General features: G+C 41.4%; 1 protein-coding gene across 1 annotated transcript in view; it reads right to left on the bottom strand.

The window, feature by feature from the left end:
- Window positions 1–8,935: 8,935 nt before the first annotated feature.
- The window catches only part of rsu1 (Ras suppressor protein 1), a 56,173-nt gene continuing 47,772 nt past the window's right edge, over window positions 8,936–17,336 (bottom strand). Inside the window, exon 9 of the mRNA XM_077623844.1 lies at window positions 8,936–9,515. Within this exon, the coding sequence (XP_077479970.1) occupies window positions 9,413–9,515 (103 nt within the window). The 3' untranslated portion in view covers window positions 8,936–9,412. The remainder of the gene's footprint in view (window positions 9,516–17,336) is intronic.

Raw genomic sequence — 17,336 nt, 5'->3', positions numbered from 1 at the left:
TTATACTGAGCAGGGATTTTTAGCAATGAAGGAATAGCTGGCATCCAACAGTCTCATGGCTTTCCAAGACCGTATTGTCCGGTCCACGCTGAACATTCAACAAGGTCGAACACAAGTAAGCACACCAAGACAGATGAGTGAGATTTTGACGCTTCTGCAGAAGGGGAGCACGGAGAGAAAACAGATGGAGAGTTGCTCTGCGTAAGACTCCGTTCAATCTTCGACTGTTTCCACTCTCCAATTTCCGACTCCCGTTTCCGCATCAACAGGTCTTATTAGGACAAGATTGCGTGACATACAAAGTCTCTATGACAAAGATGCAGCGCTGTGACATGGATGACGGCTGTGATACGGATGAAGGCTATGACATATATTGAAGGCTATGACACATTGAAGCAATATTTTTGTTTACTCAAGATTATTTCAAACGCATAACAGTTGATATGCTTCTGGCGGAGCAAGAGGGTGTGTGCAATGTTTGGAGATCAACGTTGCACCTTCATACCCAATGATGCGTCAACCGATGGGTCTCTTATCAGAGGCCTGCAGACCCTCAATCAGAAAACAAAGAAGCATACTGGAATGGATTGTCTTTCTAGGCAGTCAGGTGGGATAAGACCTATAAAGATTTGGCCTTCTCTATGGTGAGATCAATGGCTGTTTTACTAGTTTGACATTGTGTGGGTGTTGACATATCCCCTGCTTACGCTCTTTGCTAAACCGACTCAGAATTACTGCAATCGCCACTACAAATTACAAGAATTGTATCCTCTTAATACACAACCTACTGGTGAGAGAACTGATGTCGATAACTATGATCAATATGAAAGTGAAGGGTAAGGGGGCAAGTAAGGGGAATTTGGGTAAAGAGCAGTCCTACAAACACCCCCAACCCTGGGTGAAATTTTGTCTGTCATAAAAATGAATTAACAAAATAAAGCCGCAAAGAAGTTTCATTATGGATATTAGATTATCTACAAATCTATAATAAACAGGGTGGAATGTCAGGATTTTATTTCATATTATTATACATTTGCTTGGAACAAAGAATACGCTTGGCCTTACTATTAAACTTGCTTTGCTCATCATTATTGGCATAGTATTTGCTTCCAATGAAGTAAAAGCTTTGCTCCTGATAACCACAGATGCTAAACACGGCTTCCTAACGTTTCGGTTCTCGTCTGTTTTGACTACATATGAATCAACGCACATACACGATCAGACGGCTCACTTGTGTTTTCACCCCTCCTCTTAGAGTTGAGATGTCCGTGTAATCAACGCACATGCACGCTCAGACGGCTCACTTGTGTTTTCACCCCTCCTCTTAGAGTTGAGACGTCCGTGTAATCAATGCCCTCGAATGTAATAAAACAACAGAAACGATGTGTAGGTCAGAACAGAGAGAAGAAAAAAAAAACTTTTTTTTAATGTAATGTTTAGGGGGCTTGGTAGAAACTGGTTAGCACGCCCGGCTAACAATTCTGAGATCAATGGTTCATTCCCACTCATAGAAGTTTCAATAAATAGTGCTTTGTGCCATGCAGCAGCACATTTTAATCCGAGTTGTCACCAGCATATTTCTGTAGGGGTGCAAGAACCAGGCCAACATTTTTTGCTCACTCTCGGCAGTGTAGAGTTGGTGCTCACGGATGTAGCGGAGTTATTAACAGCCGTTCTCTTTGCAAGTGAAGCTTCCAGAAGACTGTCTTTTCCTCTTTATTTGTGCGTGAAACTTCCAGAAGACTGTCTTTTCCTCTTTATTTGTGCGTGAATTTGGGAATGTCTAATGGCGAATCTGACAGGGTCTTGTTAACCGGTGAATGAAAAACGGAGCGGGAGATCGACAGGCGGATTGGTGCGGCGTCTGCAGTGATGTGGACTATCGGTCTGTCGTATTGAAGGAGCTGAGACGAAAGGTGAAACGCTCTATTTAGAGGTCGATCTACGGTCCTACCCTCATTTTGTTCCCATGCTGGGGGTTCTGACCGAAAGAACAAGATCCCGGATACAAGCAGCTAAAATGAGTTTCCTCCGGAGATAAGATTAGAGATAAGGTGAAAAGATCGATCATCCAAGAGTGGCTTGGAGTACAGTTGCTGCTCCTCCGCATCGAGAGGAGCCAAATGAGTAGGCTCGGGCATCTGATTAGGATGCTTCCTGGACGCCTCCCTGCTGAGGTGTTTGGTCCTTCAAGCAATGAAGGTCAATATACCGGACGTATCTCCAAAGGCAGAGTCGATATCAAGGCAAGACCGTGGCCACGGCATTTCAGTGCCTTTTACGGGGCTGGAGTATGACACCCGACCTGTGGGTCAAGGGTTGACGACTAATGAGAGTGAGTATGCATTCATAAAAGGGTTAAGAATGTGTGAGTGTGCTACAAGCTTCAGCGGCCCATCCCCGCTGCATCGGCCGGGGCTTTGGCGGCCCGTGCCTGCGGTGTCGGGCTGCGCATTGGCAGCCCGTCCCTGTGGCGTCGGCCAGGGCTTTGGCGGTATCAGCCTGCGCTACGGCGGCCCATGCCTGCGGCATCAGCCGGGGCTTTGGTGGCCCGTGCCCACAGCGTCGGCTGGTGGTCCAGCAGCAAGCGAGGTCTGCCCCGGAACAGGCAGCGACAAGTTTTTTGGAAGAGGATGCTGGACATTTTTATTCAAAAGCGAACTGAAAATGCCAGGCTTCATACGGATCGCATGTGTGAGGATGCTGATGGGTGGCTTCATGGAAAAGCCAGCCTTAGTCAACAAGTTCGACCGTACTCACGGTTTAAAAACAAGAACCAAAACTACGTTTCGACAGATTTGTTTATAACAGACAGTGGTGTTTTTTAAAGTCGTTTTGTTACCTGACATGTTTAGTCAGGCGGGTACAGTAATCCCGCGAATATCGCGGACAATGGACCCATGGCCACAAGAAGACAAAGGACTTGGACTAAAACTCCAATTTACCAGATTTTAACATTTATATTAAGCAGAGAGGAACTATTTTCACTGTGAGTACAGTCTTTAAAGTAGTTACATTTTTAAATATACAGACGCTCCCCTACTTACGAACGCAATTGGTTCCGAGCGATTGTTCATAAGTTGAATTTGTTTGTAAGTTGATTCAGTGCTATATTTTGTATTATAATTTATGTTTAAGGCCGATATAAGTATATTGAAGGTTTATATAAGTGCATTTGTATGTTTAAGGCTTGTATAAGTAACACGCATTGGTTTGTACTGAAAAAAAATATTTAATAAAATGGAGAGAATATGTACAGTACTGTAGAGAGAGAGATTTATGTATTAGAAACTGGCCAAAAGAAGCGACCTAATGACGATTGCACAGTTTTCTTCTTTTTTTCATCATAAATGATGCGGTAGCACTGTATGGCATCATTCAATTGATTTGCAAACTTTGTGCAACGTTCAATATTTGGGTCCTGCTGCTCGATCTTTCTGTTTATAAATGGTACTGACGGTCAAACGATTCAATGCCCGTGAAACGCTTACCACTCTCACGCGCATCAAGCTTTGTTATTATTGCCACTCGTTTCAGAAGAAATGGCTTGCCTCTTCCTTGCAACTCCCTCAATAGAAGCCTTTAGCTTTTTACCAACCATATTCAATATTGGATGCATGAGATATTTAATGATACAAATGAAAAAGGTTCTTTGCACACTGGAGATACATTCACGCACTTCCGCATTGCAACGAAGAAGAAGGTAGATGCTGGGTGAGCTGAGCTCTCACAGTGCCAGGCGTCGGTATTAGCGGCGGAAAGAAGCACTACTCCGAAAAAGGCGCGAAATACAAAATTGGACTTGCGAACATTTTTGGACTTAAACGCAATTTGCAGACATGTTCGTATGTACCGTTGTTCGTAAGTAGGGGAGCGTCTTTATATACATATTTAGATATTAATCCATTAGTTTTTTATATGCTTATAGTCATACCTTGAGATATGAGCTTAATGTGTTGTCATGTCGATTTGCTCGTATCTCAAATCAACATTTCCCATAGAAATGAACTAAATACAAGTTAATTCGTTCCCACTGAAAAAAACACCAAAAACAGGATATTACAATGGAATAACATTTTTATTGGTTGTAATTCACCATCTACTAACAGAGTAACAAATAACTAGTGGTTATGAAGTTTAATAATAAAATGAGACATTTAATAGAACGCGGAATTTGCGGATGCGAGAGAGAGAGAGACTTGACGAATATGCTCGTAACGTAACATAAACTTTAAATGTAACTTAAATGAACTTACCGTATTTTCACACCTATAAAACATACCGTCATTTGAGAGTATATTTTCAATTTTTTTTCAATACATTGGACGCCTCGTCCGATAAGGCAATAGCATGACACTAGGCTAGCGTACCTATGTTATGCTAGCCACAGCGTATGTTACACTAGCTGCTAGTATATGTTAGGCTTGGCACTAGTGTGTTTTTTTAAAGACAGCACGAGCAAAACTAAGTTTGATAATGCGTTATTGAAGTCAAAGGTACACTCTGATATATAGAGTTCGGTGTTTAACATGCTAGGCTCCACTGTCAGTCAGAGTTGTGTATTCCGGGAACTTGATTCCAGCTTTGGCGAAAGCTCAAACAGTGCTGGCCAACACTTGAGCCCAGTCATCCACAATCCATTGGAACTCGCGACATGCATCACTTCCAAGCCTTTGATTCTCCTCGCTGTTATATCGGCATCGACAATTCATTCCTAATCGTCACGTAACTTGTGCGACGCTGCCTGCCCGAACTACAATGTTGGCCATCCGTTAGCAATCCATTAATAATCTGTGTGCAATCCGTTAGCAAAGCTGTTAAATTGTGTTCGAGCCATGAATTCAGTCCATTTTCAAAGCGTTCACACCCGCATTGTGTTGTCATTCATACCAGGCATTTCCTCCGTATAGCTCTGATATGCTGTTTCTTTAAGTATTGAGTGTTTTTGAGGGTTAAAAGCGCTGCAAGCACACGGAAGTCAAATGCCTTGTCCCTCCCCTGGGATGTTTAGAATGGATTTACCGTAATGCTTGGAATGCGTGGGTAGGCTATTTTTAGGGTGACAGCCGCTGGGTTGATCCCAATAAGTAGCGTGCTGGCAAGAAAAAAAAACTCATCACTCAAGCGATCAGGGCCATACAAAAATTTAATTTAGTGCACAGACAAGGCGCACCGACAGATTGGGCTCATCGACCTTTTTAGAGAACATTTTACTTTTAAGTGTGCTCTATAGGTTTGAAAATACGTGCTCACAGAGACTTTACGTCTCCAAAAGTTAATGCCCCTGAAACCAAACAACTTCCGGTTCACGTACCAAAACAGGATGCGCCCTATAGGTGTGAAAATATGGTAGATTCCGATACACACACTTAAAAAAAGTTTAAATTTTACGTTGCACTAAATTTAAACCTTGTGCAATAACTAAGGCAAAGAGATTAATATATTCCACCGCGGCTTTTGAGAACTTCCTGCTTCTCCATACGTATTGGCGGGCCAGCTCAGTCACGCGTACACTATTCATGTTTTTCGATTATTTCATTCTTAATATCGATTGTCATCATACGCCTTTTCTTTGCACTACACTTCATTGCACCGGCTTGCTTTGGACCCATTGTGTTTCCCTAAATACTGCAATGACTAAAGCAACAACAAAAACATGAAAAAAATGCAACGCTCCGCCCAGTGCTTGTATAGATCTTCGCGCGAGGGAGATGCGCTGAGAAAGAAATCAGCAGCCTCTTGCGTCTGCTCGTATCTCAAAATGTGTCCATTATCTCAAGGTAAATATATTTGCTCGGAATTTTACTCAGATCTCAAATTCCTCGTATGTCAGGGCACTCGTTTGTTAATGGATTTCTGTCGCTATAATATTTGATAAATATACACTTTTTGATCATTGTACTTGTGTACCTTTATTTCTGTATAGGCGCGAAAACATGGACAGTAATACCTCGAGATACGAGTGCCCCGACATACAAGCAATTTGAGATACAAGTAAGATTGAGCAAATATTTATCTTGAGATAAAAGACAAATTTTGATATACGAGCATACAGTGGACGTGAGAGGCTGCTCATAAGAACATCGTGGGCACTGTCTTTCTGGTTGCAACTCCCTCGTGTAATGTCTCTACGAGCACTGGCCGTAGCGTTGCATTTTTTCAGTGTTTTTTTTCCCGTTAGTCAGTGCGAATGTCGGAGCGATCGCTAATACGCGAGGAGTATTATATACTACTTCTCGTTGGCAAGTGGTCGTGCGTTATCCTATTGTGAGGACATTTGTGTGCATCATTTTGGGAATATTTTGAAGGGAAGACAAAAGCAAACAACCCTCGATAGGTTCTTTTAGCTGCAGCTGAAAGTCAGGGTGGAGGTGGGTCAAATAGAGCCAACCCGGGAGAAGAAAGGTATAAAAATGTAAAACAAAATTAGAATTAAGTTTAGTGTAAGGTTAGATTACATTTATTTTTGAGTTAGTCTGTATCGTAATCCAAGTTTATTTAAATTTGTTTGTTGTTACGAGCGCGTTGCCATGCAAAAAGTCTCTCTCCCCTCCTCTCTCTCTGTCACCCTCTCGACAGACTCTCTCCCCTCCGTGAAATCCATCTAATTTTAGTACCATTAAACATCATAACCACTAGTTATTTGTTACTGTATTAATAGATGGTGAATTAGAACAAATAGAAATGTTTTTCCAAATCAATATCCTGTTTGTGGTGTTAATTGGTCAATTATAGTACAGTGGTACCACGAAATACGAGTGCCCCGACATACAAGCATTTTGAAATGCAAGTACAATTTTGAGCAGATATCTATCTTGAGATACGAGTCAAATTTTGATATACGAGCAGAGAGCGGACGCGAGAGGCTGCTCATAAGAACATCATGGGCACTGTCTCTCTCGCAGCAACTCCCTCGTGTAATGTCTCTGTGGTCGCAACTCCCTCGTGTAATGTCTCTGCGAGCACTGGGCGGAGTGTTGCATTTTTTCAGTCTTTTTTTTCCGTTAGTCAGTGCGAATGGCGTATATACTACTTCTCGTTGGCAAGTGGTCGTGCGTTATCCTATTGTGAGGACATTTGTATGCATCATTTTGGGAATATTTTGAAGGGAATACAAAATCAAACAACCCTCGACATTGACTGAAAGTCAGTGTGGAGGCGGGGCAAATAGAGCCAACCCGGGAGAAGAAAGGTATCAAAATGTCAAACTAAATTAGAATTAAGTTTAGTGTTAGGTAAGATTAAATTTATTTTTGAGTGTCTGCATCGTAATCCAAGTTCATTTAAATTTGTTTGTTATGTTACGAGCGTGTTGCCGTGCAAAAAGCCCCCCCCCCCTCGTCCTCCCCACTCTGTCCGTCTCTCTCTCCCCCTGCAAAATCCGTATAATTTTAGTACTATTAAACACATTTTAGTCATATTAAACCACTAGTTATTTGTTACTTTGTTAATAGATGGCAAATTCGAACAAATTAAAATGTTTTTCCAATCCAATATCCTGTTTTGGTTGTTTTTTCAGAGGGTTGGAACGAATGAATTTGTTTTTAGTTCATTTCTATAGAAAACATTCATTTGAGATACGAGCTCAGCCCGGAACGCATCAAGCTCGTATCTCAAGGTACCAATGTATTGTGGTAGTTATAATGGGGGTGATCCCACTTCGTGGTTTTTCATCCGTATTCAAGGGATTACTGTAACCTGTTCTCCATTGGACAGGTAAGATATATTTTGTCATGCATCATGTTGATAACTATTTAAATATTCACGGATTGTGTAAGCACTGTAGAGTTAATAACAACTTGGTGAGATTGTATATATCAAGTAGGAAGATGTTAGGACTTTTCAGTGACCAGTATGAGTTACTATGCCGAATTTAATACACCTACTTACAATCACACCTGACATCTTGTTACACTAACTAGTTGAATTACACAGGGTGGGGAAATATCTAATTGGTTCCAATTTTTGGGCTAATTTTGAGATTTTCACTTGGGTCTTACTCACTTTTGTTGGCAGCATTTTACACATTCACTGCTGTTTTGAGATATTTTGAAGATACAATACATTTGTTATTATCCAACCTTCATTTCTTCCGAATTATCCCTTGATATACGAGCAGACAGCGGATGCGAGAGGAGATATGAGAGGGGCTTTCTCACTTTTGTGAGTGTACTTAAAAAATAAAATTAAAAAATCAAAGTATCAACCATGTTTCATTAGAAAGTGTCTTTGGGGCACCTGTAGATACTATAGGGCTACCTTTTAACGGACCTTGACAAATGTCTTCATTTGTTAGTGCTAATCTTACATTTGTTGAACACAACTATAACACTCCACGAACATCACAAGGAAAATGAAGAAATGAACTAGATTAGATTTTTAGATTAGAACTTTATCCCGTATTCGGGAAATTTCCTTGGAGGTGTTTAAGATATTGAGGCAGCCATATTGCTTCTAATGTCAAAATATCTAAATTCTTTCAATGGTTCATATTACTCCAATAGTTGTCACTTTCGAACTAGAAATACAATGAAAACAAACCAAAGTGGAATTTTGTTTTATTTCAAAATCAAGGCTACTCGCGTCTGGCCAGTCAGAACACGTTTAACTAGGTTTAGACAGCAGCGCCCTAGGTAAGGTGGCTGCCCGGGACCTAGGTAAAATGGTTTAGATGGCAGTGCCCTGTACCCAGCTTTCTCTGGGTACACCGATTTCCTTTCATATCCCCCAAAACGTAATCCATTGACAGCATTCACAAAGACGATTTTATTCCTCAAACCATTTTAATTTAATAACTTACCAACAGTGGTACATGGGTAATGTATATTTGGAAAAGCATGACAAATGTGTTCATATTTCAAAAAATTAAATTTACCATGTTTGAAAGTAATATAGGAAAACTCAACCTGTTGCGGTGAAATCATGTAACTTCAGCATTTGTCCACACTTGTTTATTCGTTTTCAAAAGTCTCCATTGATCAAATACATTTCCAATGCATATCCTTGCTTTATTTCTGAATTTGTTATGACTCATTTGAGATCCGTAAATATTTTTTGGGGCCGTGCTGACGCACGACATTAATTCAGACTTTGTATAAGTAGCCACAGATTAATGAGTTCTAGCAACCTGTATCCAGACGCCGAATAAATCTTTTAATTGGCTGATTGGTGATGGGCCGTACATCTGCTGTAACCAGAATCACAACAAAAGGTTTTCCGTGCTAACAATCTCAAAATAAGGTAATATAGGTAAAATAGGTAATATTACTTTTTTAGAACTGGGATATTTGCAAAAATAAAAAAAAGTTTCAGTCATCTCTATATATATTGGGCCTATCATATGAATAATTGAATTACAATTCTTACATATACCTCCTTTAATTAATACAACATTAACATTAATTTATTGTTTTTATCTGTTTTTGGTAGCCAGTGGTTTTCGGCTGATCTTCTTACTCTTGTCGTTGCTCTTCTTAGGAGGTTCTGGGTTCGCCTGCATGTGTCTGCCATAGAGGCTGAGGAGAAAAAAACAAAGCGACAAAATACATGTTAGGATTATTAGTTTTACATTATTATATATTTGCTTGCAAAGAAGAATGCTTTGCTTTACTCTTAAACTTTGCTCGTTATTATTAGTTTCACATGATTATACATTTGCTTGCAATGAACTATATGCTTTGATTTACTATTAAACTTAGTTTCATATTATTATATGGTTGCTTGCAACGACGTAAATGCTTTGCTCCTGAGAACTTTAGGTAGATTAAACACCAAAACGCCTTGGACCTTGGACTGCTTGGAGTGAACTAAACAAAGAAGATTCAAAACACCTTAAGATGCACATGACTATGAAACCTTCATCTGTTTTGACTATATTAACGTCTCACTTGTTTCCCACCCCTCCCTTGAGAGTTGAGACGTCCATTGTAACTAGGGTCCTTGAAGTTAATAAACAAGAGAAGCGTGTGAAGGCAGAACGAAGCGGGGACTTGACCTCATCGGTCCGCTTCTTCTTGCAAGAAAAATCCATAAGACTGTCTTTTCTCTTTATTTGTGCATGCATTTGGGAATGCCTATTGGTGAACCTATCATATTGGTCCTTCGATCCTGGGAGTCAATATACCGAAGTAATACAGGCGCTGAGTCGGCAATCTGGGAAGGACCATGACCACGGCATTTAAGACCCTTTTGCGGACTGGACCTCGACTGAGCACCTGGGATCACAAGATTGAAGACATCTCTGGTAAGTCCATATGAATGTGGGAGCTCAGTTAAACATTCGTAGGAGGATGTGTGAGTTCGGGTGCATCATTTATATGAAGGTCCATTTGTGGGGGGGTCCAAATGAGTGAGATAAAACCCTGTAAATACTAGTCACTAACAGGTAAAGAGACAGAGTATTAGTCTGTAAGAGTATCATTTGTCCTGTACCTAAGCCAGTCAGTACTTGAGTGTATGATTGTGTGTTGCATGTGGTGATAACCTAGAGAAAAACAAACGAAGGGGGAAAGAAAAAATAGAAAATAACAGGGAAATTTCTGTCCTGATTACACAGCTGTTTCAAAATGGGGAGATCGAATAGCAAGGTGGCTATTGAAGACGATCCGAAACAGCGTCTGGTGTGTGAGGTCTGGAAATTTGTTGAGAATCAAAGCGCTTCAAAAGGTTAAACACATGGGTTTGCTGGTCAGCTTAATATACATAAAATAGTAGACCTGCAGGATAAAATTCGCACTAAATGAAGGGGTGATTATATAAAATGGAGAAAGATGGATATGATGATACTAATTTTTGGTTGTGAATGGCAACGACAGGGCACGATGAGAATGCAAAGAAAGGTGAGCAGAGGGAGAGTGAGAATGTTGATAAGGGTGAGGCGGCTGAGAAAGCAAAGGGAGTTGTTTTGTTTCAGAGAAAAGTAAAAAATTACTAGACGAAGGAGTGAAATGTATGACGGAAAAGCATTGTCATACTTTTTACAAATTTATCTAATTGCGGAAACTCTTTTTTAGTTGAAAAAAATTGCCAATAAGCCCTTTTCAGGGATGGCGGCGACAAGAGAAAAAACAAGAAAAAAAATTAATCAAATGAATATTTTAACGAAATAGCAGCAGCAGTACTACAAATTTGAAACTTGACGTGGAGAAACAAATAACCTGCTCTGCGAAATGGGGAATTTGGAAGCGCTGAGGAAAAAAATAAATAAGTTTACTTGGGTGAGCTGCCATATTGAGTCATGGGAAGTCCCATGTCTCGACAGGGGGGATGGTGGCCTACCAGTTGTGCCACTACACAACTTATGGGTTTAAGTTGTTTGCGGAAATTTTTGCAGAGCATTTTTGCCTGTGCTCGGCATATCAGTGCACGATATGGAATTCCAAAGTACCATTGATTCATTGTGATAATGGCACCCAAATTTTGTTAACAAAATAATTGACTGGCAAAAGGTTCCATATTTCGTTATGAAATCATTGCGCCTACATAACGAGTCCAACCGGACAACATATGAAAATCCTATTTGGTAGACCATACAAATTGCCATTATTCACTGCACGATTGGAACTGGATGATGAGGCTAATCTTGCTGACTACATTAAAAAAACCTTTGGGGAAACGCATTGATTTTGGGTTAGCAGAAGGAGACAGTGCTTCTCAACAGGAAACGGACTGGACATTGCCAGGAGCCTGGAGCCTGGGTGCTCAACCTACAGCATAAAAAAGTACTAGCACGACCCAAAGTGGGAACGTCTATACCAAGTGTTGCTGACCAACCAACAGACATGAAAATAGCTGAGAGGAGGATGTGGATCCACCTTTTGCACTGTAAGAAGGTTCTCTCAGTTGAAATGTTTGAGGAGACAGGTGAGAACAACTTTCTGACGTAAGAAACAAAATGAACAAGACCACTCCAATATTGATTAGAAGGATTATTGCTCAGGGAGCAATGCAATTAACCATAGGGACCACTTTTATAATGGTTTTATTGTCTCCATATGCAAAAAAGGTGAAAGTGTTTCAATTGAGACTCAACCTTCTTACAAAGGGTTAAAATAAACGACCAGACGAGGAAGAATACGATCGGATATAACAACTTCAATCACCATTCTACATGTGCTTTGTGGCCTTGGAGAATGCGCTCGACCTGTTTCCCGAGAATTCTTGTGGGGGGTACTCCAGGAGTGCGCAGTAACGTAATCCCTAGTGTCCTAGTTGGGTCCTCGGATATGGTAGTAAGTTGGATCCGTTTCGAGTGGCAGTTTGACTCCGCCAAGGCTGTGTCACCGATTCTGTTCGTAACTTTTATGGGCAGAACACCGAGGTGCAGCCGTGGCGTTAAGGGGGTCCGGTTTGGTGGCCTCAGTATTGCATCGCTGCTTTTTGCAGACGATTGGAATTCTGTTAGCTTCATCAGGCCGCGATCTCCAACTCTCACTGGAACGTACGCAACAGTGTGTGAAGTAGTAGGAATGAGAATCTGCATCTCCAAATCTGAGCCCATGGTGCTGTCAGCAAAATGTGGCATGCCGTCTCCAGGTCAGGGATGAGGTTCTTCCAAGTGAAGGAGTTTTTATTCACCAGTGAGAGAAAAATAAAGCAGGAGATTGACCGGCGGATCGGTGCGGCATCTGCCCATGATGTGCAATCTGCATCGGTCATTCGTGATGAAAAAGGTCGATCGATGTTCCTATCATCATCTAAGGTCCGGACGTGTGTGTCGTGACCGATAAAACAAGATCCCGGATACAAGTAGCTGAAATTAGCTTTCTCCATAGGATGTCCTGACTCTCCCTTAGAGATAAGGCGAGAAGCTTAGTCATCCGGGAGGGGCTCGGAGTAGACCCAATGCTCCTCTGCATTGAGAGGAGCCAGATGAGATGGCTCCGCCATCTGATTAGGATGCCTCCTGGATGCCTACCTGGTGAGGTGTTCCGTACACGTCTCACAAGGAGGAGGCCACGGTGGACCGGGAATGCCTTTGGAACCGCCCACAAGAGCTGGATGAAGTGGCTGGGGAGAGGGAAGTCTGGGTTTCCCTGCTGAACCTGCTGCCCATGCCTTTGGAACCGCCCACAAGAGCTGGATGAAGTGGCTGGGGAGAGGGAAGTCTGGGTTTCCCTGCTGAAGCTGCTGCCCATGCGACCCAAACTTGGATAAGCGGAAAATGAACTTGCTGAAAAGGATATTCCATTTGCCTCATCTTCACCAATGTTGTAATCCTGTATAGAACATGAATTGACCATATTAGACCATATTACGTATGAAGGCCAAAAATGCCAATTACCATACCTGTTGGTTTTGTTGAGTTAGCAAAGATAAAACTATACCGTCTCATTTTCTTTCTGTTGAATGTTACTTTTTACAAACTGAAGAAATATTATTAACCTTCAAAAGTTTGTCATGCATTTGGTTGTCAATAAGACATGACAAAAAACGTTCAACAAAATTAGGATTTCTTTGTCCATCTAGACCAGGGGTCTCGAACTCAATTTACCTGGGGGCCGCTAGAGGCCGAGTCTGGGTGAGACTGGGCCGCATCCGGATTTCCAAAAGAAAAGCACTGATAAAACATTCCAACGTTATCAAATATCTTTATTTTTTAACAAAAAATAATGAATTAAATAAATTAACTTAAAGATGAATAAAAAATAAATCAATCAGTAATACAAAACCAAATAATACTAATGAGCATACAGTAGATATACACTGGCTGGCTAAGTAGAGAAAATGAATTATTTTTATTCCGTTTCAAATGTCTGTATTAACAGCTCTTTAACCTTTAACTTTCTGAACTTGAATGGAACATTGAACATGAAATATTCTGAACACGGCTTCTCTTGCCTACTCCTTGCTGCTAGAGACCTGGCAGCGCTTTTTCTCACATAGTCACATTTGTTTTGAGGGAGGAAGCAGTGGAGACCCTCAGTAGAGCTTGAAGATGCTCATCAGTAAGTCTGGACCTGTACTTGGACTTATTGAAGTTCAAGGTGGAGAAGAGCTTCTCACACAAGTATGTGCTCCCAAAAAGGCACATGGTCCGCTTGAACCTTCGGGAAAGTTTAGGGAAGCTGGGGGTCAACTCTCTCAAAAATTGCCCAAGCTTGTCTGCTTCTCCACTCACCTCCCTGAACTTGGCTTTGAGTGCAGAGTTGCACTGCAGGTCAATGAGCTCCATTTGAAGCTCAGGAGGGGCATCTTGCACATCAAAGGAGAAGGGGTCCGCAAAAATTTGAAATGTGGCTTTGTGTGTCTTGAAGTCTGCAAATCTGTGATCAAATTCCTCCTGTAGCTTCGAAATGGCCTCAACATACTTCTCACCACTGAATGGTGTGCCTGCATCCACGAGAGCCTTGCATGCTGGGAAATGGCAAAGGTTTGTCTGAGAGAGCTGGGCTTTCCATAACACAAGTTTAGTGCAGAATGCTCTCACGTTGTCATAGGCAGCACTGACAAGTTGCCCCTGGCCTTGTAGCTTCTTGTTCAGTACATTAAGCTCATGTGTGATATCAACAAGAAAAGCCAAGTCCATGAGCCATTTGGGATCACTTAGCACAGGATCAATCAACTCACAAACGGCGTAGCTAGCTTTGACTGCTGCATTACTGTCTTTGGTAGCCTTCTTGAAGAGATCCTGTTGCCTCAGAAGACGTGTTTTAAGACTGGCAACCTGGTTGGCTCTCTCATCTCCCTGGTATTTTTCGTACTCCTCAGCATGTCTCGTAGTACAATTACGTTTCAAATTGTATTCCTTGTGCACCGCAACTTTTTCAGTGTAAATGAGACACGTCGGGGTGCCCCTGTGTTCAACAAAGAAATATTGCACTCCCCACTTTTCTTGAAACTGTCTGTGCTCATCACCGACCTTTCTCTTCACGGCAGGCTTTGAAAGAGACATCTCTGGGGCTCTGTAATATGTTTTTCCACTTGGAATGAGTCTCGGGTTGATCTTTCACATTCAGTCGCGCGGGTTTGTGGCGCATGTGCACTTTCGCTCTCCGTTTCAATCGCGGAGATGGCTACAGACACTGACACAGGCTGGATCACGGATCATAGCGCCTCATTAAGTTCTATGCTGAGAGCAGCGGAGGAGTGTGCGCGCCGAGCGGAGTGATCGGCCTCACGGCTTCTCCTCCGCCCAGCTGATTGGAGGAATGAATGAGTGAGTGAGCGAGGCACTGGACAGCCCGGCCGATGTCCCGCCCTCCAGAGCCGTATACCTCACCGTGATTGGTTCATTCAGCTCCGAACCAAAGTTCCCTCAAATTTTTTGTTGGTCTGAGCAGAAAGACAACCTCCCTGAGCGCACTGAGTACCAGTGTGAGCGACATCATCGGTACTCGGATGATTCGCCTAAAGACGTTTCGCCGACGGACGTTTGACAGACGGGCAGGTCGCCGAATGGACGTTCCACCGAACGTTCATTCGGCCGAACGGAGGTTTCGCCGAAACGGGATTCGAACGCTCGCCCCGCCGGATCGTGTGTGTACAAGTTTTTCAACCTCGGCCCGCGGGCCATATACGGCCCGTTAGGATTTTTAATCCGGCCTGCCGCCGGTGTTGTCCAAATTATAGTAAAAATCAATGTTCGTCTACCATCAATGGCAGTCCGGGAATAAGCACTCTTGGGCAGGCAGATGTAGCAGAACCGAGCCGTAAAATGACAGCAATCGGGTCAAATCCATCCTAAAACAGCATTTAATGATTAAATACAAATACTGGATGATATCGCGATGGAGGCAAAAAAACGTCTATAGACGTCCATTCGCCAAACGGCTCAAAATGCTCTCAAATTCGGTCAAATCCAGCTGAAAACAGCGTTTAATGATTAAATACAAATACTAGTATTTGTATTTAATCATTAAACTAACAAATACTAGTACGACCTGTCCGTCTGTCAAACGTCCGTCGGCGAAACGTCTTTAGGCGAATCATCCGGTCACGACATCATCATTGCTCGCTATCGGCACACCAGTATCACACCTGCCACAAGCAGGTGCATGTCAATGTTCCCTCTAGTTTTTCATGTAAAACATGCTGTAAAACAAGAAAAACATGAGTGGACAGAGCTACTGCCACTGGCTGCCACTTAAACGGCGCCATCATGGGGAAAGGGGTAAAAAAAATAAAAAAATAAAAAATAAAAAATAAAAATAAAAAATAAAAAAATCGATCTTTCATATTAAGACGGGGGCCGCAAATTATCGTCCCGAGGGCCGCAGTTGGCCCGCGGGCCGCAAGTTTGAGACCCCTGATCTAGACCAAAATGTTGATATAGCTGGTCTGAGTGAAGATAAAACAGTTAAGGCAAGCGGATTATATTGTCCTGATAAAAAGGGACCAAACCAGGCCATTGTAAGTAAGTCTTTCTTTGAAATATAAAGGAAGCATCAAAGTAGGCTGGGGCGATATGACAAAAATTGTTAGCATGATAAAAAAACATTTTAATAAAAATCAGTCGATAGAAAATTATCATGGTAACTACCATGTTTTGTATTTCAAATTTGAAACTTCAAACTTGTGAATAAGTGAATAAATTCAAATACTCATTCAATTAAGAAAGTAACTATACCTTTAAAAAAAGAATATGAAATGTGATTTTTTTAAAGCATTTCTGTTGTTCTGTCGTGCAACAAAAGATAAGACATAACGCTAAGAAAAGAAATGAATAACACTGGCAGAAATTTTGACTGGCATCTTTATTTTTATAAATTTGCCTTAAAAACAAGCTGTGTTTGGTGTAGTGTAGACGCAAATGTTAGTTGGCAGAAGTGTTTGAGTTTGATTTATTTGATAAGGAACAGAACATAATGAACATATTTATATATATATATATATATATATATATATATATATATATATATATATATATATATATATATATATATATATATATATATATATATATATTTCAGTAGAATGATGTTTTCTAAAGCCGAATTGCAGCCTGTTAAGGGTGTATGGACTGTTATTAATGTGATCCACAATTTGCTCTGCTACTATCTTTTCCAAGAATTGTGAGACAGCTCGAAGGATGCTTATAGGTCTGTAGTTGTTGGTTAATGCGGGGTTCATTGATTTGAGGACTAAACTGAGCACTTCCAGGGTCCAGGAAAGAGACTCTCCTATATGTATTTTTTTTTTTACAATAGTGAGTAATGCAGCTATGAGAGATTCTTCGTGGTATTTCAGAAATGTTACATCCATGTTAAACGCATCTTTTGCTTTTGAGGCCAGATACCGCTTTCTTAACTTGTGACTGCGAAACTATGTTAATATTAAGAACGGGTTCATTGGTGTTTTGTGGTTGTGGTGGGTGACATTCTCTTTGAGCGATGATG

Source organism: Stigmatopora argus, chromosome 17 (genome assembly GCF_051989625.1).
Source record: "Stigmatopora argus isolate UIUO_Sarg chromosome 17, RoL_Sarg_1.0, whole genome shotgun sequence".
In the NCBI taxonomy this organism is placed as follows: domain Eukaryota; kingdom Metazoa; phylum Chordata; class Actinopteri; order Syngnathiformes; family Syngnathidae; genus Stigmatopora; species Stigmatopora argus.
The sequence above is the reverse complement of the archived record's forward strand: the minus strand, read 5'-3'. Positions and strand labels throughout refer to the sequence as shown.